At 36.1% G+C, this 27,951-nt stretch overlaps 6 protein-coding genes and 1 long non-coding RNA gene across 13 annotated transcripts; 4 read left to right on the top strand and 3 right to left on the bottom strand.

Moving 5' to 3' along the window:
* The first annotated feature begins 758 nt into the window (after window positions 1-758).
* LOC103514146 (ATP-dependent helicase brm) lies at window positions 759-8,791 on the top strand. Its single transcript, XM_017446275.2, has 3 exons — window positions 759-986; window positions 4,057-4,385; window positions 4,704-8,791. Exons 2-3 carry the CDS (start codon window positions 4,063-4,065, stop codon window positions 8,374-8,376), a joined length of 3,996 nt encoding a protein of 1,331 aa, XP_017301764.1. The 5' UTR covers window positions 759-986; window positions 4,057-4,062; the 3' UTR covers window positions 8,377-8,791.
* On the top strand, window positions 994-3,743 carry LOC103514337 (jerky protein homolog-like). The gene has a single exon (XM_008479210.3). It carries the CDS (start codon window positions 1,491-1,493, stop codon window positions 3,183-3,185), a length of 1,695 nt encoding a protein of 564 aa, XP_008477432.1. The 5' UTR covers window positions 994-1,490; the 3' UTR covers window positions 3,186-3,743.
* Window positions 8,792-8,844: 53 nt separating the features above from the next.
* Window positions 8,845-10,926, bottom strand: LOC103514329. Of its 2 annotated transcripts, XM_026827124.1 has the most exons (4): window positions 10,528-10,926; window positions 10,093-10,372; window positions 9,578-9,750; window positions 8,845-9,400 (listed from the first exon to the last, which is right to left on the bottom strand). In XM_026827124.1, exons 1-4 carry the CDS (start codon window positions 10,923-10,925, stop codon window positions 8,866-8,868), a joined length of 1,386 nt encoding a protein of 461 aa, XP_026682925.1. In that variant the 5' UTR covers window position 10,926; the 3' UTR covers window positions 8,845-8,865. The 2 variants fall into 2 exon arrangements, with proteins under 2 accessions (XP_026682925.1, XP_008477425.1); XM_008479203.3 differs by lacking the exon at window positions 10,528-10,926 and having other exon boundaries at window positions 10,093-10,508.
* A 1,366-nt stretch (window positions 10,927-12,292) lies between these two features.
* On the top strand, window positions 12,293-13,198 carry LOC113469455. Of its 2 annotated transcripts, XR_003392867.1 has the most exons (3): window positions 12,293-12,307; window positions 12,646-12,731; window positions 13,085-13,198. It is a non-coding gene; the product is annotated as an uncharacterized LOC113469455 (long non-coding RNA). The 2 variants fall into 2 exon arrangements; XR_003392866.1 differs by lacking the exon at window positions 12,293-12,307 and having other exon boundaries at window positions 12,623-12,731.
* A 39-nt stretch (window positions 13,199-13,237) lies between these two features.
* On the top strand, window positions 13,238-16,152 carry LOC103514137 (transport and Golgi organization 2 homolog). 2 transcript variants are annotated; one of them, XM_026827142.1, is made up of 6 exons: window positions 13,238-13,325; window positions 13,425-13,529; window positions 14,182-14,413; window positions 14,941-15,201; window positions 15,578-15,691; window positions 15,909-16,152. In XM_026827142.1, exons 1-6 carry the CDS (start codon window positions 13,292-13,294, stop codon window positions 16,027-16,029), a joined length of 867 nt encoding a protein of 288 aa, XP_026682943.1. In that variant the 5' UTR covers window positions 13,238-13,291; the 3' UTR covers window positions 16,030-16,152. The 2 variants fall into 2 exon arrangements, with proteins under 2 accessions (XP_026682943.1, XP_026682939.1); XM_026827138.1 differs by having other exon boundaries at window positions 13,277-13,315; window positions 13,415-13,529.
* LOC103514320 lies at window positions 15,701-26,079 on the bottom strand. The gene is made up of 4 exons (XM_017446266.1): window positions 25,844-26,079; window positions 24,977-25,149; window positions 19,848-20,369; window positions 15,701-19,617 (listed from the first exon to the last, which is right to left on the bottom strand). Exons 1-4 carry the CDS (start codon window positions 26,009-26,011, stop codon window positions 16,047-16,049), a joined length of 4,434 nt encoding a protein of 1,477 aa, XP_017301755.1. The 5' UTR covers window positions 26,012-26,079; the 3' UTR covers window positions 15,701-16,046.
* Window positions 20,635-27,778, bottom strand: LOC113469424 (neuralized-like protein 4). Of its 4 annotated transcripts, none has more exons than XM_026827104.1 (4): window positions 27,284-27,616; window positions 26,632-26,775; window positions 21,753-24,319; window positions 20,635-20,851 (listed from the first exon to the last, which is right to left on the bottom strand). In XM_026827104.1, exons 2-3 carry the CDS (start codon window positions 26,664-26,666, stop codon window positions 21,763-21,765), a joined length of 2,592 nt encoding a protein of 863 aa, XP_026682905.1. In that variant the 5' UTR covers window positions 26,667-26,775; window positions 27,284-27,616; the 3' UTR covers window positions 20,635-20,851; window positions 21,753-21,762. The 4 variants fall into 4 exon arrangements, with proteins under 4 accessions (XP_026682905.1, XP_026682900.1, XP_026682911.1 ...); XM_026827099.1 differs by lacking the exon at window positions 20,635-20,851 and adding an exon at window positions 21,291-21,419; XM_026827110.1 differs by lacking the exons at window positions 20,635-20,851; window positions 27,284-27,616 and adding an exon at window positions 27,643-27,778 and having other exon boundaries at window positions 21,679-24,319.
* Between the last annotated feature and the right edge of the window lie 173 nt (window positions 27,779-27,951).

Below are 27,951 nucleotides of genomic sequence, written 5' to 3'. Positions count from 1 at the left end.
TGTACTTTATGGTAGTAGATTTTTTACTTTCTTTGTACAATGTGAATGGAGGAGTTGCAAATGGGTAAAAATTATAAATAAATGGTCGATTCCTACGTAAAAAGTTGTGAAAAATTCGAATCTGAGGTCAAAACTCCAAAAAAAGTAACTTTAAAAGGTCGAAAAGTCAATTTTTAATTTCCATTCTAATGAAAAAGTTCAAAAAGTTGTGACGTCAGATTTCACGTCAAAATGCGCAGAAACGCATGCGCACAAACAAACGAAGCGGGAGTCATGAATTATGACGTCATCGCGTACGGGAGCGTATGTCGTGACGTCAAAGTTCACGATTTACCGGTATTTTTTTAATCGATTTATCTCGGGAAAAGTTCAAAAAGTTGTGACGTCAGATTTCACGTCAAAATGCGCAGAAACGCATGCGCACAAACAAACGAAGCGGGAGTCATGAATTTACCGGTATTTTTTTAATCGATTTATCTCGGAATCTAGAAGTCGTTGAAGAAAAAGAAAAATTCCGTTGGTCCTCATTTTTTCTGCTCTATGACTTTGAAACATCACCCAAGCTTGGGTGATGTTTCAAAGTCTAGTAAGCGTTACTTTGAAGAAAAAGAAAAATTCCGTTGGTCCTCATTTTTTCTGCTCTATGACTTTGAAACATCACCCAAGTAAGCGCAACTGATCTATAGCAAAGACCATCTTTTCATTAAAATACGCTCATGTTAAAATACGCTCTTTTTTCTAGCAACGCTAGAAAAACAAAACAAAAAGCTCAATCAAACAAGAAACAAGATCCATCAGAAATCAGCGAACACATAAGTTTTATCGACTTGAATGAACTTTAGTCTACTCCATTTGGCATTAAATCGAAGAATCTTTTATGTATAAAGTCCACTAGAACAGTTGTTCACTTTGTTGTAAAATGTTTATTCACTTCTGCTTTGATTAACTTGGTAAAAATCATTGAACCCATTACAAGGATTTGAAAGGTAAGGAGGTGTCCTAGTTTTATCTCTCCTGAAAGATAACCAAAGTACCATAGAAAATAATCAAAAGGAGTAATCATTAATAGACGTCAACCTGAGGAGGTTTGGACATATCTACCATCTGCAAACAAGTGAAAAATGAAAAGCATCCTCATATTGCTAAATAAGTATAATGATTCTAGTGTATTCTTGAAACCCCAAGGTCTTGACATCCCAACAATACTACTACCTATGATGGAGAAATTTTGTTCTTTCCGAAATGTAAATATTGGCTATCAGTTTTGATCTTTGCTTATGGATGGGCAGAAACTCGCAATAAGAATCTTTTGAGTACATAAGTACAGTAGAACCTTGATTATTTCAACTTTTTTTTTTTCTTGGGGAATATGAGAGAGATAATTATGTAGAGAGAAAAGGTAAAGACTAGTAAGGGGAGGGGGAGGAGTACATTTGCAGCTGTGTGTTTGTTTTGATTTTTCTTTTAATTTATTTTAATTGAGTTTGACAATGAGTTCTTGCCCAGGAAATAGCTCCAGTGGTTTAAAGAGAAAAATAAAACTTGTGCTGCCAATCAAGGACAAGCTGGATATATTAGAGCGCATTAAAAAAGGAGAATCATGCACATCTTTGGCAGCAGAGTATGGCATTTCAAAATCAACTATTACAAATATTAACAAAAGTGCTGACAAGATAAAGAATTTTGCTCGTAAACTTGATTCTGAAGATAGAAGTAAGAAGCGGAAAAGTATGAAAGGATCCAAGTTTGACTTGTTGGATGAGGCATTGTACAAATGGTTTCTGCAAGCAAGAGCTTCTGGACAACCTATCAGTGGACCTTTGTTGTGTGATATGGCTCTAAAATTCAATGTAATATTGGGAGGTGATGAATCAGATTTTGCCGCTAGCCAAGGATGGTTGGATAAATTTAAATCTCGTCATGGAATTCGACAGCTTGATATCCAGGGTGAAAAAATGAGTGCCAACATTAGTGCTGCTGATGCTTTTGTGAAAGAATTCTCAGAGAAACTACAAAAAGAGGACTATGACTTGGATCTCATTTACAACGCAGATGAAACTGGGCTCTGTTGGAAAAGCTTGCCATTCAAAACCTTAGCATCCAACAGAGAAAAGGCAGCTTCAGGATACAAAAGCAGCAAGGACCGAGTAACACTGTTGGCTTGTGCAAATGCTTCTGGAACTCACAGGATCCCTATGCTTCTGATTGGAAAGTTGAAAAACCCAAGATGTTTCCAGAATATACAAATTCCTCTTGTCTACAAAAATCAGTCTGAGGGATGGATGAATCGGGAAGTATTTACAGACTGGTATGACAACACATTCATACCAGAAGTCAAGATGTACCAAGAGAAAGTGAACAAAGTTGGAAAATCTGTGCTCCTAGTTTTGGACAGTGCTCCTTCACATCCAGATGCTGAAGGTTTAACAAGAAACGGTTTCAGAGTCCTCTTTCTTCCTCCAAATGTGTCATCGATCATTCAACCAATGGATCAAGGTTTGATTGAGACTATGAAGAGGAACTACAGAAAGCAACTTCTAAGTCGACTTTTGTTCAGAGACATTGAGCAGGAGGACTGTGAACACGAAAAAGAGGAGGCTGAAAGTGTCAGCACATTCTTCAAATCCATTGATTTAAAGGACTGCTGTTACATGGTTGTTGAAGCTTGGAACTCAGTTTCTCCCTTGACACTCAAATGTGCATGGAACAAGTTGCTCTATTACTATTATGAGGAAAGATATTATCTTGCTAATCCTCCTATTCAAGGTGACAATGAAGGAATAAATACTACTGACACACTTGTGACTCAGACACTGGAAACATTAGACTCTCTTGGACTTCGAGGAGATTGTGACAGTGAAGACGTGTTGAAGTGGTTGGAGTCAGATAAGCTAGATCAAGGATATCCTATCTTATCAGAGGAAGAGATTGTTAAGAGTGTTCTAACTAACAACACAAATGAGGAAGAAAATGATGTGGAAGACATGGAACCAACCTCTTCACTAGGTCCATCCGCCACAGAGGCTATTAAAGCTTTTGATGTAGCTTTTAGTTGGTTGGAAATGCAAGAAGAAGTAGAAGTTGTACAGCTACTGCAGTTGAGAAAAATGCGGGAAATGGCAATTGCTAAAAAATTGGCAGAATCTAAGCAGACCTATTTTACTCAAAATTATGGACTTCTTTAAACCCAACTAGGTGAAACTTACCTTAATTTAGAGTTGTACATTTTAGTTAAATTGTTTGTTCGTTGTTTTTTTCTTTTATTGTACCTACATTTTATTGCTTCATTTTTTTGTTTCTTTCTTAATTTGTTTTGTTTAATTGAAAATAAAAGGGTATTTATACCTTATTTTGTTCTTTTGTAACTAAATTTTGCCCTCTTTTCATTGTTTTATAGGGAAATTCGATTATTTCTTTATACAGAACCTCAATTATTTATTTCAACTACCCTTGGTAGGGTTTGTATGCGACCTGGAAAATATGGAAAAGGCATGGAATCTAAAAATTGGCCAAAAAGTCATGAACAATTTAAAGAAAATCTATTAAAGTCATGGAATTTGCATCTGGTCAAAAATCTAATAGACATATTCAAAGTAAATATGAAGTGTTTCCTAAAAACGGCACTGTTTTTAAGTACCTCCACCCCCTAATTTTCTGGAAATGCATGGGAATTTTCTGGAAAAGTCATGGAATTTTATTCCCGTAAAAGTGTATAAACCCTGCTCAGTCCCACATTAGTTGAAATAATCCAGGTTCTACTGTACTGCAGTTAAAATAATCCAGGTTCTATTATGTTTAATGGTAGGTATTTATCACGAAAAAAAATCTCCTTTTGGGACAGTTGTACAACACTGTAAATTCATTGTCATGTCATCATCATAAGACTAGAAAAACTGACAAGTACCTACCTACATTAATGTTTTTAATGTGTCAAATATTGTCGTATAATATCATAAAGCTGGATAGTCTTAAGGCTATAGAGTGACATTTTTATTTTTCATATTTTTAAACTACAATTCTCTTACTCAAGTTTTGATCAATATTGTTAAATTTCAGATCACCATGTCAAATAGTTCAACATCTCCAAACCCTCCTCCACCTCAGCAACAGCAACCCCCTCTAAATGTGGGTCAGTTGCCCATGGGAGCACCAGGTTCTGGACCTCCAGGCAGTCCAGGACCATCTCCTGGCCAGGCTCCTGGTCAAAACCCTCAGGAGAATCTAACAGCTCTTCAGAGGGCCATTGACTCGATGAAAGAACAGGGCCTTGAGGAGGACCCTCGCTATCAGAAGTTGATAGAGATGAAGGCAAACAGAACTGAGATCAAGCATGCATTTACATCCGCTCAAGTTCAACAGTTGAGATTCCAGATCATGGCTTACAGGTAGGTACACATTGTTATTAGTCAGAACCCTCAGGTTTACAGAGGGAAACTGAATAACCATCAGAGTTATTGTCTCTAGACATTTTTCATGGATGTCTCTCAGCATAAATAGGTAAGTACCTAAGTAACCTAATGGCTTACAGGTAGGTACACATTGTTATTAGTCAGAACCCTCAGGTTTACAGAGGGAAACTGAATAACCATCAGAGTTATTGTCTCTGGACATTTTTCATGTATGTTTTTGGCATAAATAGGTAAGTACCTAAGTAACCTAATAATTATTATAATTAAATTTGTTGTGTATTTTCTGTTTTCCAGATTACTTGCTCGAAATCAGCCATTGACTCCTCAACTGGCAATGGGAGTGCAAGGTAAGAGAATGGAAGGAGTCCCTAGTGGGCCTCAAATGCCTCCTATGTCTTTACATGGACCTATGCCAATGCCTCCCTCCCAACCAATGCCAAACCAAGCACAACCTATGCCTCTTCAACAACAACCACCACCACAACCACATCAGCAACAAGGTCATATTTCATCTCAAATCAAACAAAGTAAACTGACGAATATACCAAAGCCAGAAGGTCTTGATCCTTTAATAATCTTACAGGAAAGAGAAAACAGAGTTGCTCTGAATATTGAACGTCGGATAGAAGAACTTAATGGTAGCCTGACTTCTACTTTACCTGAACATCTTCGAGTGAAAGCTGAAATTGAACTTCGTGCTCTGAAAGTTTTAAATTTCCAAAGGCAACTCAGAGCAGAAGTGATTGCATGTGCTCGACGTGATACAACTCTGGAAACTGCTGTTAATGTGAAAGCATACAAAAGAACAAAACGGCAAGGACTCAAGGAAGCAAGAGCCACAGAAAAATTGGAAAAGCAACAAAAAGTAGAAGCAGAAAGAAAAAAGAGACAGAAACATCAAGAGTATATTACCACAGTACTGCAACATTGCAAAGACTTCAAAGAATATCATAGAAACAACCAGGCTAGAATCATGAGACTTAACAAAGCAGTGATGAATTATCATGCAAATGCTGAGAAAGAACAGAAGAAAGAACAAGAAAGAATTGAAAAGGAGAGAATGCGACGTCTGATGGCAGAAGATGAAGAAGGATACAGAAAACTGATTGATCAGAAGAAAGACAAAAGACTGGCTTTCTTACTCTCACAAACTGATGAATATATTTCTAATCTGACTCAAATGGTAAAGGAACACAAAATGGAGCAAAAGAAAAAACAAGATGAAGAAAGCAAAAAAAGAAAGCAATCCGTGAAACAGAAATTGATGGACACTGATGGAAAAGTAACTCTGGATCAAGATGAAACTTCACAGCTGACTGACATGCATATTTCAGTGAGGGAAATCTCTAGTGGTAAAGTCCTCAAGGGTGAAGATGCACCATTAGCAGCTCACTTGAAGCAATGGATACAAGATCATCCTGGTTGGGAAGTGGTGGCAGACTCAGATGAAGAAAATGAGGACGAAGACTCAGAGAAGTCAAAGGAGAAAACATCGGGAGAAAACGAAAATAAAGAGAAAAATAAGGGAGAAGATGATGAGTACAATAAGAATGCTATGGAGGAAGCAACATACTATAGCATAGCTCACACTGTACACGAAATAGTTACTGAACAGGCATCTATCCTCGTCAATGGGAAACTCAAAGAATATCAAATCAAAGGCCTGGAATGGATGGTATCTCTCTTTAACAATAACTTGAATGGCATCCTTGCAGATGAGATGGGCTTGGGTAAAACCATTCAAACCATTGCACTCATCACGTATCTCATGGAGAAAAAAAAAGTCAATGGACCATTCTTGATTATCGTTCCTCTGTCAACCTTGTCTAATTGGAGTTTGGAATTCGAGAGATGGGCTCCATCTGTTAATGTTGTTGCTTACAAGGGGTCACCACATTTAAGGAAAACACTTCAAGCTCAAATGAAAGCAAGCAAATTCAATGTCTTATTAACAACTTACGAGTATGTGATCAAAGATAAAGGTCCTCTGGCAAAACTCCACTGGAAATATATGATCATTGATGAAGGACATCGCATGAAAAACCATCACTGTAAGCTCACACATATACTAAATACTTTCTACGTTGCACCTCACCGCTTATTACTCACAGGTACACCTTTACAAAATAAATTACCAGAACTTTGGGCATTACTCAATTTCCTATTGCCTTCTATCTTCAAATCGGTCAGTACATTTGAGCAATGGTTCAATGCACCCTTTGCTACTACTGGAGAGAAAGTGGAGTTGAACGAAGAAGAAACAATTCTAATCATTCGACGTTTACACAAAGTATTGCGTCCGTTCCTTCTGAGGCGACTGAAGAAAGAAGTGGAATCTCAACTCCCAGACAAAGTAGAGTACATCATCAAGTGTGACATGTCGGGTTTACAGAAAGTTCTCTACCGTCACATGCATACCAAAGGTATTCTCCTCACAGATGGTTCAGAGAAAGGAAAGCAAGGCAAGGGTGGTGCTAAGGCTCTTATGAACACAATCGTGCAGCTAAGGAAACTCTGTAATCACCCATTCATGTTTCAAAATATCGAAGAGAAATTCTCTGATCACGTGGGAGGCTCGGGCATTGTGTCAGGTCCTGATCTATATCGAGTGTCGGGCAAGTTTGAACTTTTAGATCGTATCCTACCGAAGCTAAAGAGCACAGGACATCGCGTGCTACTGTTCTGTCAGATGACCCAGCTCATGAATATTCTTGAAGATTATTTCTCATATAGAGGATTCAAATACATGCGTCTGGACGGAACAACGAAAGCAGAGGATCGTGGTGATTTACTGAAAAAGTTCAATGCTCCAGACTCGGAATATTTCATTTTTGTTCTTTCTACTCGTGCTGGAGGTCTAGGCTTGAATCTTCAGACTGCAGATACTGTTATTATATTTGATTCAGACTGGAACCCTCATCAAGATCTTCAAGCCCAAGACAGAGCACATCGTATAGGACAGAAGAATGAGGTGCGTGTGCTAAGGCTAATGACGGTGAACTCTGTAGAGGAAAGAATCCTCGCTGCGGCAAGATATAAGTTGAATATGGATGAAAAAGTTATTCAGGCAGGAATGTTTGATCAGAAGTCTACAGGATCTGAACGACATCAATTCCTACAAACTATTCTTCATCAAGATGATGAAGAAGATGAGGAAGAGAATGCAGTGCCTGATGATGAAACTGTGAACCAGATGTTAGCAAGATCAGAGGAAGAATTCCAAACCTATCAACGAATAGATGCTGAACGACGCAAGGAACAAGGCAAGAAGTCTCGTCTCATAGAAGTAAGTGAGTTACCAGACTGGTTGATTAAAGAAGACGAAGAGATAGAACAATGGGCGTTCGAAGCTAAAGAAGAGGAGAAAGCATTGCATATGGGCCGAGGTTCACGACAGAGAAAACAAGTAGATTACACGGACTCTCTCACTGAGAAGGAATGGTTGAAAGCAATTGATGATGGTGTAGAATATGATGATGAAGAAGAGGAGGAGGAAGAAGAAGTGAGATCTAAGAGGAAAGGTAAGAGAAGGAAGAAAACTGAAGACGATGACGAAGAACCGAGTACAAGCAAGAAGAGAAAGAAAGAAAAGGAAAAAGACAGGGAGAAGGACCAGGCAAAATTAAAGAAAACCTTGAAGAAAATCATGCGTGTTGTAATCAAATACACAGACAGTGACGGTAGAGTACTTAGTGAACCATTCATCAAGTTGCCTTCAAGGAAAGAACTACCGGACTACTATGAAGTCATTGACAGACCTATGGATATAAAAAAGATACTGGGTCGGATTGAAGACGGTAAATACAGCAGTGTGGACGAACTGCAGAAAGATTTCAAAACTCTGTGTAGGAATGCACAGATTTACAATGAAGAGCTGAGCTTGATTCACGAGGATTCTGTGGTGTTGGAGAGTGTATTTACAAAGGCAAGACAAAGGGTTGAGTCTGGAGAGGATCCAGATGAATAGTCAGGTACCAGCTCATGTACATTGATATCATTATGATGGGAGAGTTTGCTCTGGGGCCATGAGTCCCTGAGCTTCATATAATTATTAGTGGTGAAGGCTAAATTATATCCCGCGGTTTTTTCGCCGTTTTTTGAATGGAAATTTGACAATACTTGCTTGTTATTTGCATATCGGCGTTTTTGACAGAAATATTTTCATTTTATTTTTCCTTCTTCGTCGTCGATTCTAGGTTGTGTCATTTTTGGCATTCTTATATCTTTGATATGCTTCCTAGAAACTTTCTCCTATGAATTTGTCTTTTTGGGAATAACAATAACATCCCTTCTATTCGTTTCTTTTATCACTTTGCTCCTATTGTACGTCCGCCTATTCTTTTTAATTTTTTGTTTGTGAGACTCACAAATGTTTTAAGCACTCTTTAGACTTTTGGACCACATAATATTTAAAGATTTTATCTGTATTAAAAAATTCAGTAAGTCGTAGGAACCATCATTTAACATACCTGACAACCAGATCAATGGGCACTGCACATTTATGAAACTGTCCTTCTGTATTCCTCACATAGTTCTTAAACACTTTGTAAATTGTCTGTCTCAAATTGGCATCATCGCAGTTTATGTTTTCTTCAAGGAACTGAAATATGTCCTGAAATACTTGACAACTTTCAGCGCTCATTCCCTGCATTGGCACATGACTTTTGACGCCATTGAATGTTTGACAACATAGGAAAGCATCACCTCGTATCAATTCATCAGAACATTTCAGAGCTTCTTGGACGCAGTTGTACGTGATTGTATTGAACTTTGCCGGTCTCTCTAGTTTGACTATGAGGATAACACTATGCAAGTATCTTTGCAGTTCATCGATGTTTCTGTTCTTACAATACATTTCTTTGGTGACCCAGCAATGTTTTTGGATAACGTTGTACTTTTCAATAACACGATCATATAAAAGCTGTATGATGTTTGGGTAATATTTAATGGCAGTCGGAAGCCAATAATTGCACACGTTTTGCCTTATACATCTGAAAAATAAAATAAAAAGGTTAGTCATCAGGTCATTACTCATTGGTGAAAGAATAAACGGCCAAGGTTGAATTATGAAAGAACAGTATCTACTGAATATGTGATGATCAGGTGTAATATTCTAGAATCTAGATATACCTATGTATCTCAATTTCAGAAGTCATTTTCATACTCACATGTCAGAATAGCACACCAAGTCAATGACTCTCTCAAGAAATGTATTCTTCCATTTCTCTTCAGTGAGAACATTTTTGACAAGAACTTTATGACACCAAGCTCCAGCTGTAACCAAGTAACTCCGGGACAGGGAATAAACCATGTTGTCTATGAGCCAAGAATCTAACACATCCTAGAACAAAAAATGATAAGAAATAAAATCATTAGGAATATGTTTCAGTTGAGAAATAGCCTGCTGTTCAACAGCAGTTTTCAGGAATAACTTTCGTAGATGCATGGTTATGATATTTTATGCCGAATATTAGGGATTATTTTATGCACAACAGGTTTTAGCCAGGTAAATTGTGAAGTGTCTATTTTATTTTCAACTTTGAGATAAACCTCAAGTAGATATGGTATCTGACAATGTCATTGGAAATCATTATTAACCCTCTACAAATTTGGAAAAGCTGAAGAAAAGCGGTTAATTATGCCACTTGCCACATTATGAATATGCATTTATATGCTTACTTACCTCGTAATAAAAATCAGATAGGAAACACACACCCATCATATAATATTTTGACTTCAATGTACAGGATACATTTGTGAGGAAATGCCAGAACTTTTCCTTGTTAACTTCCGAATTCTTCTGTTTCAAACACTTGATAAAGCTCTCACACAGCAACAAATTTTGGTCCATCACGGACGGAATATAGTTTTCCCAATTGCCCAAAAGTACTTCGAAAATTTTACTTTGCAAACTTTCATCAAGTAGTACGTCATTTTGTTTCAATGTGTGATCTAAACAGCATCTCAGCGTTTGTAAAGCAAATAGCATATGGTGCAGAAGCTTCGTACAGCAATACAAACTCATGGTTGAAATGATAAGCACAATAGTTGAATGGTAATTTTCTGCATGCCACCAGTTTTGTTCACAAATACCAGCGGCTAAAGATCTAAACAGCATCTCAGCGTTTGTAAAGCAAATAGCATATGGTGCAGAAGCTTCGTACAGCAATACAAACTCATGGTTGAAATGATAGGCATAATAGTTGAATGGTAATTTACTGCATGCCACCAGTTTTGTTCACAAATACCAGCGGCTAAAACTATCTTTAAAGAGATCATACTATGTACATCTATTTTTGTTGGTGTTTTTTCTTCATTGCTCCATACCAAAAATACGGAAGAATTGGAATCCTCCATGTGTAGAATATCTATGATATTCTGAAGAATAGAATCTTCATTGCATAATAGTGACAAAGTATTAATCAATGCTGTAGCAACCATTTTCAATACACTTTGATTTAAATTTGATCTTTTACAGAGAATGCAAATGAGTTTTGAACAAACTTGTTTGATCATATCCACGGAGGTGAGTACCTACTACCTACCCACCTAGCTACCTACATACATACGAGTAGCCCGTAGCCCAGTTCCCTAAAAAAGTCCATCCGGGTATGTTCACTTTTGAAACTGGACTACTCATACGTAATAAACGTTCGGTACTAACAATTTACGTAGACCTCCTCAAACACTGAACTAAATTTAAATGACCTATAAGCAGATATGGCTTCTTTAAAATTGTGTGATCATCCCATGAAAGCAAAAGAGCATTCATTCTCGAATTTGTCTTTTTGGGAATAACAATAACATCCCTTCTATTCGTTTCTTTTATCACTTTGCTCCTATTGTACGTCCGCCTATTCTTTTTAATTTTTTGTTTGTGAGACTCACAAATGTTTTAAGCACTCTTTAGACTTTTGGACCACATAATATTTTCTCACTTGCGTGTAAAAAAGGGTGTATCTGTATAGGTAGATGAGGACATTTGATTACTTTGAAAAAAGTGAATGGGACATGTATAATGTATTTATTTTTTCAAAAATAATGAATTTTTTGTTTACCCTTAAAAAAATCCTGTGTTGTAGAATATAAAGAGGAGTAGGTAAAAAAAGCTTGTTTATTTTTAAATTTTGTTCAAAAAATATTTATATTATACCTACAATATTTTATTTCTAAAATAAATTTTAATAAAAACAAAAGTGATTGTATAAAAACATTGAAGCGTTTTTATTGGTTTTCCGCCTCTGTGTTGCGGTCTATCTCTAAATGGGGTGTTTGTTTGTTTTTTTTTTTTTTTACTTTTCTTATTTTATCTTGTTTTTTTTGGGTTTTTTTTTTTTTTTTTTTTTTTTTTTACTTTTCTTATTTTATCTTATTTTTTTTTTACTTTTCTTATTTGTTTTTTTTTTCAAACTAAAATAAGATAATATTTTCGTTCTCAAAAGGGCTGGGTTTCTCCTATCCTGTCCTTCTCTCGATTTTGGGAGAATTAGACCTTCGCGGTTTGGCGGTTCCAGTTCCCTCTAAACCTCTTGAAAAAAATTAAATGAATAATAATAATAATAATAAAATGGATCTCCACTCATGTACAACAATCAGCTACTAGAGAGAAGCAAGGGACGGGTGTCAGTTTTTTTATCAGTAGTGATAAGAGCACTGTGTGATAGGATAATGTAGATTTTCTCCTAGTACCTACTTACTTGTTCATAGAATTGATTATGGAAGGTCGAACACCTGTATACAAACAAATCACATGTGTAGCCAGCGGCGATAGCATGTTGAAACCACCAGTTACCAATATATCACTGAAGTTGAGCAACCGTACGTGTGGTTAGAATCCGGATGGGTGACCATCTGGGTAATCGCGTGCTGCTAGCTTTTCCTGGCTCCACTCAGGCTGGGTAAGGTTTATATGAGTAGGCGGGTAGCTTGTCGCCAAATAGTGGGTAAAATCCCCGTCACTGAAGACCTCAATTGAAAAAAAAAAAAAAAAAAAAAAAAACAGTAACTTGGTGGGTAATGTAGGAATAAGTACCCACTATTTTCCCATCATCCGCCCACTATTTTCCTATCATCAGCAAAAAGTAACCTTTGTTTACTTTACTGTAGGTAGGTATATGAAATTTACTCATAGGCAGTCAGGTAGAGGTATGTAGGTAGCTGGTAATACAAGACAAAGGTACGTAACAAAAGAAATACATTATTACATTTTCTTATCTCTTGATATGTCACCTGAAAGATAGGAAGCAGTTCACATTATTGATTCAGTACTTAGCAGATGCTAGTAGAAACGTGAACAACTTCATAGATTCCTAATATCACCATGTAAGTATTTAGCTAAATACCCTTCAGGGGTGATTTTTTTTAACAGCAGCAAGCAATTGGTCCGGATACCAACCACGCGCAACGTTGCTTAACTTCAGTGAACGGATGGGAACTGGTGCATTCAACGTGCTATCTCCATTGGTAACTCGTTTTCTGACACGGTACTTAATTAATTTAATGTGTTCAATTGTTCATACTAATAAATAAAATATAATCAAGGCATTTAAATGTAGGTATACGTATGTACGACTTTTTTTCATGAGCACATACCTTTAGAAATTCCATTTATTTTCTGCAAAAGAAATACCGATTTGCGATTTCTGCTGTTAATTTTTTTCTGCGTTTCATTACAGATTTTTCACACTTAAACAAGAAAGCTATACGTACTTTTAATACAGCCTAGATTAAGTTGAACAGAGTCCTCTTTCCCCTCACCATGTGTATAACATTCATGTATTGTAACCATAATGATTACAGATTTTTCACACTTAAACAAGAAAGCTATACGTACTTTTAATACAGCCTAGATTAAGTTGAACAGAGTCCTCTTTCCCCTCATCATGTGTATAACATTCATGTATTGTAACCATAATTGGCCTATAGCTAAAGTAATAGAACTCTTACCAGGTAGGGATGATCAAATCCGAGTGGTCAAAGTGAAAACTCCTCGGGGCGACCTGGTGAACCATAATGCTCCCTTGGACTCGTATAAATTGGTGCTTGCTTCCAATCGAGATGAAGATTTCAGGAGAGAAACCAAACCCCTGCACCAATGGCCTAATAGAGATGTTATTGGAGGTGAGTACCTACTACCTACCCACCTATAGCTACCTACATACATACGAGTAGCCCGTAGCCCAGTTCCCTAAAAAAGTCCATCCGGGGATGTTCACTTTTGAAACTGGACTACTCATACGTAGTAAACGTTCGGTACTAACTTCCTACAACTGACTAATCTCCTCCTCCCTGTTACATACTTACTTTGTAAATAGTTAAATATTTTACTTCTGTTGTTATATTTTTCCAATTTCTTTATTCTTTGGTGTAGGTTTTTTCTTTATTGTTATGTTAGTTCAGGGAACTAGAACAATACTTAATTTTTATTTCAATTTTCAAAGGGATAGGTACAACATTCCATGATATGTTAATATTTCTTTTTAACCCCAATTGCATAATTTAATTTTGATTTCAATACTCCTTTCTTGCGCCTCCAGCCTTGGAGGCTAGCACCTCTGCCTTGTAAGCCTTAGGTAGTCGCTGATTTGATTCCCGCCCTGGGCGAACTTTATCAGCAGATAAGGTTCGTGCTCGGAACGCGTGGCCTTTAATCATGTCCTACTCTTTTCGGTTTCGGAACGATAAGACCTCCGTTGTTACAGTTCCCTCTAACAAACCTCTAGAAAAAAAACTCTTCAAATTTGAATTAATTTATCCACTTCTCAATTCTCAGGCCAAGACGCTGTCAAAGGAGGCACCTGGCTGGCCACCTCTACCAATGGTAAACTGGGCATACTTCTCAACGTGTTGGGGGAAAACTCTCGTCCTAATGGGAGAGATAGAGGACCTCTAGTTGTGAAATATGTGGAGGGGCAGAAGAGCGCTGAGGAGTACCTGACAGACTTGAAGAAAGAAACAGAGGAGAACGTTTTCAATGGGTTCCATATTGTCCTTCTTGAACTGACGTGAGTTTAGGAATGTTATGTCCTTCATTAGTTATGAGAATTCCCTAAATTAGGACTTATTGTTTCATTATAAATTTTCATCAATAAATGGTTTACACTTTCCAAGGACGTTTTATCCACTTTCTGCATTAGCGTCAGGTTGAGCCGGTAGGTCCTTTAACCGAGTGGGTTCTACAGTTCAGCTACTTCAACGTTTTGTTATTTTATTAAATAAATGGCGAGTTGTTGCAATCAAAATTAGCGTGCCTCTTTAGCATTAACTGAACTCTTAGTCAACGGGACGCTAATTTTGGTTGCAAAATCTCTTAATAACTAATAAATGGACAAATGTACCTATTCTGCTGAACCTGAATCACCCCACCCAAAATTTTGTTGCAATCAAAATTAGCGTGCCTCTTTAGCATTAACTGAACTCTTAGTCAACGGGACGCTAATTTTGGTTGCAAAATCTCTTAATAAATGGACAAATGTACCTATTCTGCTGAACCTGAATCACCCCACCCAAAATTTCCCTTTTTTCATTTCAGACTTCAGAGTACAAACATTTACCATTTCTCCAATATTGCGCCTTTAGATTCACCATCTACAAAAGTGACCAATGTAACTAACAAACAGGAAAACAAAGATCACGTGTACGGCTTTGGAAACAGCCAATGTACATCGCAACCCTTCCAAAAAGTCATATTTGGAAAGGAGAAATTCGCGGAAATTGTGAACAAATTCAATAGGAAATCCGAAAGTCAGAATTTGATACAAAATATTCTCGATCTAATGAAAAATAAACAAAGGTAAATTAAAACGAAAAATGGCATAATGATTTATTATATTATTATTAACCTTGTAGTAACATCTGAGAAAGAAAAAGTAAAAAATATCTATTGTGTACAATTTGTATATTAATCTTACATTTTTTAACACGGAGATCAAAAATTATGGGAAAAATTAAATTATTATATGCAATAGGTAAGTAGATATTGATACATAAATTATGTATAAGTGAGTACATAAGTTAATTTCATAATAAGCGCTAATTGAATTTTGCAAACCTGTTTTTTACGCAAGTTCAACGCTCCATAATTAACGAAGTACTTACTCCTTATGTTCATGTTATATTTTATGGGCAAAATCAAAGCCTAAATTGAACATTATTTCTATCTTTTCCAGCAACTATCCTGATCCAGAGATAGATCGGAAAGCTGAGGCCGACATGGATGAAGATTACAAGATGAGATATAGCAGAGTATGTGTTGATATTTCCAGTATATTTTATGGCACAAGGTGAGATCATTTTTTTTTTCCATAAATAGAGTACTCAATCCGTAATTTTTACTTTTGTCAATTTTGTTTGAAACTGTTCAGTGGCTGTAACAATAATGTGTCTAGATAAATAGCTGAAAGATCCGAGGTACCAAAGGTACCTGCTTAATTTCAACCATTTCAAGCATGTTCCACTTTGAACGTAGATAAAATACTCATCTACTTTTTTTTTTTTTAGAACGCACAGTATAATCTTGGTGGATCACAATAATGTAATGGACTTTCATGAGTGGACATTGGACTATGAGACCAAGAAATGGATACATACGCACATTCGAAAAACTCTCAATATGGCTTGAATTGTCAAATTACCATTTTATACACTATCCACTGAGGAGGCATCAAGATGTTGTAGTATATTTTTCATGCTTAATGCAACTTCTTTCAAGAGTTCCATTTTTACTCTGCCTTGCTCATTCAAATGAACGTTACTACTGTATTCCTCTACATAGATGTTGTATTTGTCCAATAACTTTGATAGCTCACTTTTATTGATTTCATTTCTATTCGCCGTAATTTTTGTACAAAACAGAGTCTTAGCATACTGAGCTACAAAAATCGGTTCGCTGTAGAAATTTCTAATGTTGTGGTCAAAGGGATTACAGAATTCTGCGTCTTCATAGTACCTTTCAATATCTAGATCATTGATAAATAGTATATGTGACAATACTTCAAGTAACACGTGAAAATCGACATAGTTTGTAAAACTTGGACTCAGCAGACTAAATAAACAAACGTAAGGATTTTTCAACAGTAAACACGACTGGGGATTGTCCGACAGAGACCTTTGCAAATTTCTAACAAAGTAAGTTATTTCCTGACGCACCTCATACACTTCATCTTGTAATAGATGTATGGCATTCATGGTGAGATCTTTAGCGTAGAGTGATTTATAGTGAAAATGTTTATACAGAATACTCATTGACATAGCAGCACTGAGTCGAAATTCTTCATTACAATTTTCATTATAGATAAATGTATTTGACAGGTTTCCTATTTTCTTTAATAATGTATTCATTTCAGTGGTTCTTTCTTCTGAGTGAGCGAATAGAGCACAAATAGAAAGAACGGGTAAAACTAGTGGACATGTGTACTCTATTGATTTTTTGCTACAATTATTCTCAAATAATGTGCTCCCAATATCTAAGAATTCAGTATCTATTAAACTAGAAGGAGAAATGGTTCGAAGTTGTTCATCATCGATAAAAATGCTATAGATTTGAATAACAATATTAAATACTTGTTCTAAGCATATTTTGCTCACTTGTAAAGTACAGGCTATTTTCAAAATAGCTTTGATACAACTTTGAGCCTGCTGATTCCTATTTCTACTTTTGGCATTTTGCTCATTATTTGAGTATTTTTCGCTCATCTCTAGTTTCGTCTTCGTGCTAAAATCTTTGAGAAGATGTGATAGATATAACAACACATCATTCAGTGCATCAGATTCTTGGCGTAATGTATGAATCAGATGAACTATGTAATTGTAATCAATGTTGTCTGAAATGAACAAAGAATTGAACATGTGGAATTTTATCACTTCCTGCACGTACAATTTCCATCCGATTTGCGCTTTCACGTCATTGCTTACAAGTAAGCAAGAAAGTAAGTCAAGTGGATTCTTTTTTGGGTTAATTTTTGGGCCAAAAAATTCATTCTCATGTCTGAATATTTTAAACAGGAGTGAATATGTGCTAAACTTGATATTCACAACACAAGGAATATCTGAATTTAGGAAAACAAGAAGTTCCACTAGAAATTCACTGTCAAGTTTTAGATTTTCCAAGTGAAGTTTTTCCTTCAAATTTTCAAGAGTTAAAAGACTACCATGGAGATGATTTTCGTTGACAATTTTATAATTTAATTTGTTGTTGAGGAATGACTTAATGTTTGGAGAATGGAAGTTGTCAACCAATGCTTGAGAACCAAAAATAAATTCTAAGCACGATAATAAGATCATTTCGAAATGTTCTTGTAAATCTGTGTGCTTATGTAAAATATTAACATAGCAATTAGCAGTTAGGAATCGAACAGTATAAATGTTACTTGAGAGTAATGCGGGGAAAATATCACTTAGAAACTCTTTTAGAGCCATATAGTCCTGTTTCACATGGAATAGATCTCCAGTGGTTTTCAAGCGACTTAACAAAGTAAGTGCTGAAACCAACACTGAGGTGTTGGTGTCATTTACAGACGAAAGAACAGACTTCAAGCAATTGCCAATATCGGGTAGTTGATAGAAAAACTCTTCAAATGCAACATTGCTGCTTTGGTTTTCACTATCTTGTTTTTTAGTTCCCACCAGTTTGGGGAGCAATACACCAAACACCTGCAAGGCAGCATTCCGTACCGTCCATTCTTTGCAATTCATCTTCTCGAAACAGACCATGGTGATTTGTTCAAGATAGGCAGCCATTGTAACTCGCAATCCGGAATCTGCTACCAAGAATTGCAACATATGAAATGCTATTGCTTGAGGTAGATCCACTTTCAATGTTTCTTCCGATGGCAACACAGGAGAGTTGGCCACTTCAAGGATTTTTTCCATAGCAGTAGTGAAAAGCTTTTCTTTCATAGAATGATTACTAGCAAGAAGTTTGTGGACTAATATTGCAACCCCAGCAGACTTCCTAGACACAGTTCCTCCGACAGTACACTCTAACACAGACTTCAGAGTATACTGAAGGAGTTCAAGGGGATATGGATCCTGGTACAAACATTTACTCACTATGTTTGCCAGGGCAAGGCCAGCATTTTGAATGGCTCCTTTGTGTCGGCATTTGTGTAAAACATGAGACACTATTCCACAGGAAAATACTATTTGATCTCTTGATAATTCATTACGGTAGGCAACAGCTAGTTCGCTTGCAAACGTACAACAAATCTTTAAATTCATCCAAATGCAGTTAAACAGTGTCTGATGTGCTGGTGTCAAGGTTAATTGTTCAGTATCATCAGTAACATTTATTAAAGAATTCATAGCCTCTCCCATCTCACCAAAGGATGGAGCAAAGTTAGTGCTCCTACTTTTCATGCACAATATATCTAAAAGATAAAGACAAGTTTCATTGAGGAGATTCAATAAGCTTTGAACTTGATTAGGATCCAATCCACAGAATTCTGGACTAGTTGGGTCTGTCAAAAGCAACATTAACGTAGTCAATGAACCATGGAGAGAATTTCGGTTCTTTACCGCTAGTAAAATATCTTTTTGAAGAAATTCAGATTGCACAAGACACTGATTAAGAAAATAAGTAGAAAACAAATTGTGTTCTAACGATTTGTCTAAATTCGAATTTAGTCCTAATTCTGTTACTGCCTTACAGAGAGCATCAAGCTCATCAGAATCCATAGAGCAGTTTAACACCTGGGATAAACTATTCCTCAATTCCATCCTATCATATTGGGCTTTATAAAACAAATTAACCAACACGGCTACCGCATAGGCTCCACTTTCTGCAGTATAAAATACATTGGACTGACTCATTCGAAGACTAGATTGAAGATTGGTCAAAAATAAACTGACCTCTTCTTTTGTATAGTTGAAATAACATTGAAGAACATGCTTCGCCATTGATCGAACATCATTGGTGTCATCTTTCAAGCAATTAAACAAACGTTCTCGACATTCGGAGGACTCGAAGTTCCATTTCCCAATTTCTCTCAAATAGTCAATGGTGGGCTTTCGTTTCTTCTTTTGATTTTCAGTCATATGGGGCTGCATATTTTCCAATAAAATGTTCAATAGATTGAGGGTTGTGATCAATCGTTGGTAGTTAGATCCATCTGCTAGATTTCCTATGAAAAATGTATACAGCCTGCTGTACTGTTCCACATAATTATCCATAAAGTCCGGCAACTTAAATGGTTCAGAAGTTCCTTTGGTTCTGAAATAAAATAGAAGATAACAAGTTTAAAGGAGACCTACTTTTGCAGCGTGTTAATACAGAGCGTTCTAGATTTCATCTTAAGTGTCAATGATAACAGGGGGTTTTCTACAAAGGGGGGTTTTGGCATTGGTTTGGCCTTAAGGCCCGAGTATACAGTACAGCCAAGTACAAAGATTTTATCTGTATTAAAAAATTCAGTAAGTCGTAGGAACCATCATTTAACATACCTGACAACCAGATCAATGGGCACTGCACATTTATGAAACTGTCCTTCTGTATTCCTCACATAGTTCTTAAACACTTTGTAAATTGTCTGTCTCAAATTGGCATCATCGCAGTTTATGTTTTCTTCAAGGAACTGAAATATGTCCTGAAATACTTGACAACTTTCAGCGCTCATTCCCTGCATTGGCACATGACTTTTGACGCCATTGAATGTTTGACAACATAGGAAAGCATCACCTCGTATCAATTCATCAGAACATTTCAGAGCTTCTTGGACGCAGTTGTACGTGATTGTATTGAACTTTGCCGGTCTCTCTAGTTTGACTATGAGGATAACACTATGCAAGTATCTTTGCAGTTCATCGATGTTTCTGTTCTTACAATACATTTCTTTGGTGACCCAGCAATGTTTTTGGATAACGTTGTACTTTTCAATAACACGATCATATAAAAGCTGTATGATGTTTGGGTAATATTTAATGGCAGTCGGAAGCCAATAATTGCACACGTTTTGCCTTATACATCTGAAAAATAAAATAAAAAGGTTAGTCATCAGGTCATTACTCATTGGTGAAAGAATAAACGGCCAAGGTTGAATTATGAAAGAACAGTATCTACTGAATATGTGATGATCAGGTGTAATATTCTAGAATCTAGATATACCTATGTATCTCAATTTCAGAAGTCATTTTCATACTCACATGTCAGAATAGCACACCAAGTCAATGACTCTATTCTGAAGAATAGAATCTTCATTGCATAATAGTGACAAAGTATTAATCAATGCTGTAGCAACCATTTTCAATACACTTTGATTTAAATTTGATCTTTTACAGAGAATGCAAATGAGTTTTGAACAAACTTGTTTGATCATATCCACGATTTCATCTTCATACGTATCAAGTTTCGTGTTAGAAACAGAGTTGACAGTTGTAATATGTAATATAATGTCATGTTTATCTATGGCATTACTTTTATTCAAACTTAAACACGTCTCATTCAATTCCTGAAAGAAAGGAAACAAACATAGTAATGTAATTCACTTGAAGATTATGTAAACATGATATACCATGTATTATGCATATAAAATCATAGTACCTACCCTCTATCCCCCAGCCCATTCTAAAGTATCAAAAACAGAGGTATTTAATGTAACTCAATAAATTGCAGTGAAGTTGATACCGAGTGAAATAAAATTAATATATAGGAAAATTTCACTCTAGGGAATTTCTGGTAGTACCTACAATGTTACATGATTTAGCGTAGAGCAATTGGTTCAATATGTGTAGAATATCTATGATATTCTGAAGAATAGAATCTTCATTGCATAATAGTGACAAAGTATTAATCAATGCTGTAGCAACCATTTTTAATACACTTTGATTTAAATTTGATCTTTTACAGAGAATGCAAATGAGTTTTGAACAAACTTGTTTGATCATATCCATGATTTCATCTTCATACGTATCAAGTTTCGTGTTAGAAACAGAGTTGACAGTTGTAATATGTAATATAATGTCATGTTTATCTACGGCATTACTTTTATTCAAACTTAAACACGTCTCATTCAATTCCTGAAAGAAAAGAAACAAACATAGTAAGTAATGTAATTCACTTGAAGATTATGTAAACATGATATACCATGTATTATGCATGTAAAATCATAGTACCTACCCTCTATGCCGCAGCCCATTCTAAAGTATCATAAATAGAGGTATTTAATGTAACTCAATAAATTGCAGTGAAGTTGATACCGAGTGAAATAAAATTAATATAGAGGAAAATTTCACTCTAGGGAATTTCTGGTAGTACCTATGTACATGTTACATGATTTAGCGTAGAGCAATTGGTTCAATAAAAAAAGCATAGTTAACATTATAGGGAGACTAGGGAGTATCAATTATTACCTCACAGGTCCTAACAGGTAGGAGACTTGAGGTTTCGGTACCCCAAATCATAAATATCAGCCTTTTCATTCCACCAGAAAGTTTCTTCTTCTTTTTGATCAGAAGTATTACTCTCCTGGTCAAATTCGGGAGTGTCCAGACAAATTAGTGCATCATCATTCGGATTAGGAATGTAGATTTTAGAACAACTACCATGAACATCAACTACTGCATACAAAGGCTCTCCAGGTAAGTGATTCATAAAGCATCCAACTTGTTTACCATTTACATACAAGCAAGCTTTATCTTCTTCTTCAAATATTTTGATTGCAATATGAGTTCCTGCTCTAAATTGATAGAGATGAGTCTTCTTCATTCTTCCTACAGGTACTGCTTTCCATTCTCTATCAGGAGATTTGAAATCGTAGACAAAATTGAGTCTTTTGACATACTTTATTTCATAGATTGTTTTTGCATCAAAAAACCAAGTAGGTTGATCAAGCCCAAAAATAGTGTCTGGGATATAACCTTCTGATGGGTTGAAAGTTGTCAGACCAAACCTTAGAGACTTGAAAACAAAATCTAAACGTTCAATGCAAATTTCAAATGCTATACAATTCTCAAGAGGTTTTGAACTGAAGACCAGTCCATGTGTCATATCTTTAGTCCTTGTACATACTGTGTTATTGAACTCGAGTTTGATGTTTTGTCCAGTCTTAGTATGAAATGTGTAAGGAGGAAGATCTATGTCGTCAGCCACGATGACATTCTCAAATAAAGTATCAGGACTTCCTATGGATACCTGACAACAACGGCCATACAAGTCCAATGCCACAAATAAATTATTAGGAACGAAATTAAAAGCACAACCCATGTCAACATTGTTGAGAAAATAATGCAAGGATCCATCACTAAATCTTGTTATGCCAATCACGGAGCCTTCTGAAAGTGAGTCTAAATTCAAACAATAATTGTTCATCAACCGAACACCATCTTTGAAAACACTAGACCCAGACAAGAGCCACATGTCCTGTTCTACATCAGACAAGCCACAGGGTAATTCCCAGAGCTGAGGCAGTTTTGTTGTGACACCAACTTTCAAAGACCCTTTCCACTGAGTCATGATTTTGTCTACAATAATACAAAACATATCATTTGTTTTCAATGGACACATGGATAGAACAATGGCATCATTAAACTCTATATGAGGCATCATTCTCTTGGCAGAAGTTCCATTTTCTATTAACATGATGTTTCTTCCATGCTTTGAGTGAAACTTTAGATTTTGTGGAACGGATGTTTCAAAAGGTTTGTATATAAAATCAGATTCTACTATAGTAGCCTCAGCAGCCTGACCATACAAGTCTACAACACCATACAGATTATCTGGCATCTTTTTGATTGATTCTCCCTGATCTTCTCCATTTACAAAGAAGTGCAAATTTCTATTTTCATCTATTAGAACACCTACTCTGTCTCCAATTTGTAGTCTATCCAAGTTTTGTCCATAGTTATCCATAACAGTTGTTCCATTATGCATGACACCATTGCCGGTCATCATCCAGGTACCTGATGTCACGTTCGTCATGGTGGTTGGAAAATTTAATTCTGTAGGTTTGTGAATAGTGACACCTATCTCAATAGAGCCTGCCCATTTTGATACAAGTTTATCCAATCGAACTTCAAACAACTCCCCTCGCCTCAGAGGTCTATTAGTCAAGACAACTCCATTATTAAAATCTTCCTTGGCATTGGGTCGATGTACAGTTCGACCATTATTAATGACAGCAGCATATTTCCCACATATGGGATGGAAACAAGTTCGCTCTACATTAGATTCTCCAGACTGATTTAACATTCTTCTTCTCAACATTAGGTTAGCACTCTCATGATCATCATGATCTACAATGGTTACTTTCACAGTTCTGCCATACAAGTCCACTACACCCCAGACACACTGAGCTACACTGGATGCTGCCACACCTTGATCTATACCGTTGACAAAATAATGAAGGTCCAGATTTTTCTTCCGTGTCAAGCCAATCCTATCCCCTACTTGTAAATCATCCAGGTTGAAATGTCCATACTCACGCCGCGTGCCTTTCCCATTGGTTAAGATCCCACAGCCTGACATCATTATAGTTCCTGAACGTAAATTAGTCATTGTACCTGGGAAAGCAATTATATTTGGGTCATGTGTTGTTATTCCAACTTCTATACTTCCAGACCATTTCTCTACCATTTTGTCAATTCGTATTTCAAACAACTCATCATCTTGTAAAGGTCGATGTGTCATGACTACAGCATTATTGAATTCATCTAGAGGTCGAATCCTCTCTGCAGTACGTGCTTCATTGGACAAATGAACCAGGCTACCAGTTTTCAAATGAAAGTGAAGTTTATCACCACTAGAAGATAATGTATCTGATAAATCTGTCACAGTACTATCACCATCATCCAGAGTGATTTCGTCCAACCTTGCTAACAAAGCCATGGTTGTCTGATCTAGAGACAGGCGGTTTCTATGATCAGAAAACGAAGAGTCATTCTCAGAGTAATCACTATCGGATTCCATAGTCTCAAGCAACCTGTTGAAATACAATATTTTTGTGAATAAACAGGACGAAACGAAATTCAGAAGGAAATCTACTAGTGCTGCTCAAACAAACACACTCAAGTGAAAAATACAACAGAGACCATGTGTAAAGTACATAGGTAGAACATACAAGGAAAAAGCAAAAATAGCAAAGATACAAGATATAAACTTCAGAAGAAGCAGAACTACTGAAGGGCAGAAAACATAAATAGAAATGAAGTGTAGTCTTTGAAAAATGAGTTTCCAAACCAATAAGGCCTACTCTATACTGAAAGATCTGAAAAATCATGTGGAAAATACTTGCAAATGAAATAAACACAATATAGGTACATTATTTGAGAGTGTTTCCCAACATAAGTACATGCAAAGAAACAAAACAGGCAGTAAAACTACAAGCAACAAAAATATATTGAAGAAATCAAGAAAATGAACTTGGAAAAGAAGAAAAATAAATACCTATATGTACCTAGTACCTACCTACAGTTCAATAACATAAAACAAACTAAGAAGATAACTGGAAAAGCACAATGAACTCAACAAGAAAATTATGAAAGAACAGTATCTACTGAATATGTGATGATCAGGTGTAATATTCTAGAATCTAGATATACCTATGTATCTCAATTTCAGAGATCATTTTTATACTCACATGTCAGAATAGCACACCAGGTCAATGACTTTCTCAAGAAATGTATTCTTCCATTTCTCTTCAGTGAGAACATTTTTGACAAGAACTTTATGACACCAAGCTCCAGCTGTAACCAAGTAACTCCGGGACAGGGAATAAACCATGTTGTCTATGAGCCAAGAATCTAACACATCCTAGAACAAAAAATGATAAGAAATAAAATCATTAGGAATATGTTTCAGTTGAGAAATAGCCTGCTGTTCAACAGTTTTCAGGAATAACTTTCGTAGATGCATGGTTATGATATTTTATGCCGAATATTATGGGATCATTTGCACAACAGGTTTTAGCCAGGTAAATTGTGAAATGTCTATTTTATTTTCAACTTTGAGATAAACCTCAAGTAGACATGGTATCTGACAATGTCATTGGAAATCATTATTAACCCTCTACGAATTTTGAAAAGCTGAAGAAAAGTGGTTAATTATGCCACTTGCCACATTATGAATATGCATTTATATGCTTACTTACGGAATCTAACACATCCTAGAACAAAAAATGATAAGAAATAAAATCATTAGGAATATGTTTCAGTTGAGAAATAGCCTGCTGTTCAACAGCAGTTTTCAGGAATAACTTTCGTAGATGCATGGTTATGATATTTTATGCCGAATATTAGGGATTATTTTATGCACAACAGGTTTTAGCCAGGTAAATTGTGAAGTGTCTATTTTATTTTCAACTTTGAGATAAACCTCAAGTAGATATGGTATCTGACAATGTCATTGGAAATCATTATTAACCCTCTACAAATTTGGAAAAGCTGAAGAAAAGCGGTTAATTATGCCACTTGCCACATTATGAATATGCATTTATATGCTTACTTACCTCGTAATAAAAATCAGATAGGAAACACACACCCATCATATAATATTTTGACTTCAATGTACAGGATACATTTGTGAGGAAATGCCAGAACTTTTCCTTGTTAACTTCCGAATTCTTCTGTTTCAAACACTTGATAAAGCTCTCACACAGCAACAAATTTTGGTCCATCACGGACGGAATATAATTTTCCCAATTGCCCAAAAGTACTTCGAAAATTTTACTTTGCAAACTTTCATCAAGTGCCCTCAGTTGTGTAAGTACAAATAAAATGATCAAGTTTGAATCTATAACTTGGGGTCTCTATGGCTCATATGCCAAATTCTGGAGAACTATTGATTCAGAGAGATGTGTGTAACAAACAGACGGACAAACGTAAAATCAAATTTGTCAATTTAAACAACACTGCTTTTTTGGGGTGCTCTCTGCCTTGTAATAGCAAATTGAAAAGCTGGGGATATTCCGTAAAAATAGACCAAGTCAATTTTCACACTCCCTACACAAATTACCTAGGTATACTAGCAACTTTTTATGTCTTTCTTTCTGTGTATGGACCACACTTCAAAGAACAGGAACCAAAAACCAAGATGTTGCTACTGTCCCAATAGATGGTGATGGGCTATGGCTAGGGGTCGCAAATCCCGCACGTTTCCAATCCCGCGGGATTTGGGTTTTTTTCTTTTTTTTGCTTAAATTTTGTTTTACAATATCCTGCCTAGAGTACTCTCCATCTAGGTATGATTGTTCAAGTATAATGTACCCCTTTTATAATCATATGAATTTGAACTTACTTGAAATAATTTATATGTGAATTCAGACTCATCATTGGTATTGATCAAACGGCTGAGATGCAAGTGCAACTGTTCCTTGGATGGTACTTCCATATTTGTGTTATCTCCTCTACTCTGGGCACCCATATTGTTATAGTTTGAATACTGCAAGGAAAGAAGACAATGACATGGTTGTATTATAAGACCTCCTCAAACACTGAACTAAATTTAAATGACCTATAAGCAGATATGGCTTCTTTAAAATTGTGTGATCATCCCATGAAAGCAAAATAGCATTCATTCTCAGCCCACGGAGCCCACCTAATTAGCTTGGAAGGTAGTGCACCTGCCTTATAGCTTGTAAATCCTAGGCTGCTAGGTCATGAGTTTGATTCCCACCTAGGGTAAGCTTTCTCCTATTCTATAGTCTTACTGTCAAAACATATGTCTGCCTGTAAGTCACTTGGCACAGTCTCTTCCAAGGGACATAAGACATGGTTCTAAACAAGTTCATGTTGAAGTGTTTGTAAAACTTACGAGCATTCTGTTCAGGCTTTCAGATAGACTCTGGTCCTCTGAGCAGCCATCAAACACACTAATATGAACCTGTGAACCTAGGGGGTAAAAGTACTACATATACATATCAGTATTTGATCAAACCACAGCTACTTACTCAATAGTTAATATCTGGTTTTCAAAGACCCATGTGGAACACTTCTCAGAACAGATTCAATATTGGAATGGAAGCATAAGCAAACACGATTCTTGGTCATGGGACAGCGAGGACCGTAAAGCTTCTAAATGCTTGCTCTTCTGACTAGAACTGGAATATTGAAGGAAATGGAAACGGCACCGGTAATACTAGAATCAGAGGTATGAGTACCTAATTTAGAAAAAAAAAATCCATACTTATTTGATGCAATTAAAACTAGGGTTTAAAATTAAATTAAAATGCAAATTTGCAAATTTCGATAATAATGACAATAACAACTAAACAACTTGACAATAATGGATCAAACCACAGCTACTTACTCAATAGTTAATATCTGGTTTTCAAAGACCCATGTGGAACACTTCTCAGAACAGATTCAATATTGGAAGCAAACACGATTCTTGGTCATGGGACAGACAGGACCGTAAAGCTTCTAAATGCTTGCTCTTCTGACTAGAACTGGAATAATGAAGGAAATGGAAACGGCACCGGTAATACCAGAATCAGAGGTATGGGACGTATGGGTACCTAATTTAGAAAAAAAAAAAATCCATACTTATTTGATGCAATTAAAATTAGGGTTTAAAATTAAATTAAAATGCAAATTTGCAAATTTCGATTATTGCAAA

Source organism: Diaphorina citri, unplaced genomic scaffold, assembly GCF_000475195.1.
Source record: "Diaphorina citri unplaced genomic scaffold, Diaci psyllid genome assembly version 1.1 scaffold43, whole genome shotgun sequence".
In the NCBI taxonomy this organism is placed as follows: Eukaryota; Metazoa; Arthropoda; class Insecta; order Hemiptera; family Psyllidae; genus Diaphorina; species Diaphorina citri.
Note: the sequence above shows the minus strand (reverse complement) of the source record. Positions and strands in the feature narration are given on the sequence as shown.

What these genes read in the sequence shown, in the direction of transcription:
- LOC103514337 (XM_008479210.3), top strand. Translation starts at nt 1,491, where the DNA reads ATGAGTTCTTGCCCAGGAAATAGCTCCAGTGGTTTAAAGAGAAAAATA.
- LOC103514146 (XM_017446275.2), top strand. Translation starts at nt 4,063, where the DNA reads ATGTCAAATAGTTCAACATCTCCAAACCCTCCTCCACCTCAGCAACAG. An exon ending in TTCCAGATCATGGCTTACAG is followed by an intron (nt 4,386 to 4,703) that starts GTAGGTACACAT and finishes TCTGTTTTCCAG; the next exon opens with ATTACTTGCTCGAAATCAGC.
- LOC103514329 (XM_026827124.1), bottom strand. Translation starts at nt 10,925, where the DNA reads ATGATCAAACAAGTTTGTTCAAAACTCATTTGCATTCTCTGTAAAAGA. An exon ending in TTTGCTTTACAAACGCTGAG is followed by an intron (nt 10,373 to 10,527) that starts ATGCTGTTTAGA and finishes ACAAACGCTGAG; the next exon opens with ATGCTGTTTAGATCACACAT. An exon ending in TATCTGATTTTTATTACGAG is followed by an intron (nt 9,751 to 10,092) that starts GTAAGTAAGCAT and finishes TTTTTGTTCTAG; the next exon opens with GATGTGTTAGATTCTTGGCT.
- LOC103514137 (XM_026827142.1), top strand. Translation starts at nt 13,292, where the DNA reads ATGTGTATAACATTCATGTATTGTAACCATAATT. An exon ending in CATGTATTGTAACCATAATT is followed by an intron (nt 13,326 to 13,424) that starts GGCCTATAGCTA and finishes TGAACCATAATG; the next exon opens with CTCCCTTGGACTCGTATAAA. An exon ending in TAATAGAGATGTTATTGGAG is followed by an intron (nt 13,530 to 14,181) that starts GTGAGTACCTAC and finishes CTCAATTCTCAG; the next exon opens with GCCAAGACGCTGTCAAAGGA.
- LOC103514320 (XM_017446266.1), bottom strand. Translation starts at nt 26,011, where the DNA reads ATGGACCAAAATTTGTTGCTGTGTGAGAGCTTTATCAAGTGTTTGAAA. An exon ending in TATCTGATTTTTATTACGAG is followed by an intron (nt 25,150 to 25,843) that starts GTAAGTAAGCAT and finishes TTTTTGTTCTAG; the next exon opens with GATGTGTTAGATTCTTGGCT. An exon ending in CCCATTGATCTGGTTGTCAG is followed by an intron (nt 19,618 to 19,847) that starts GTATGTTAAATG and finishes ATTTTATTTCAG; the next exon opens with AACCAAAGGAACTTCTGAAC.
- LOC113469424 (XM_026827110.1), bottom strand. Translation starts at nt 26,666, where the DNA reads ATGATGAGTCTGAATTCACATATAAATTATTTCAA. An exon ending in TCACATATAAATTATTTCAA is followed by an intron (nt 24,320 to 26,631) that starts GTAAGTTCAAAT and finishes GTATTTCAACAG; the next exon opens with GTTGCTTGAGACTATGGAAT.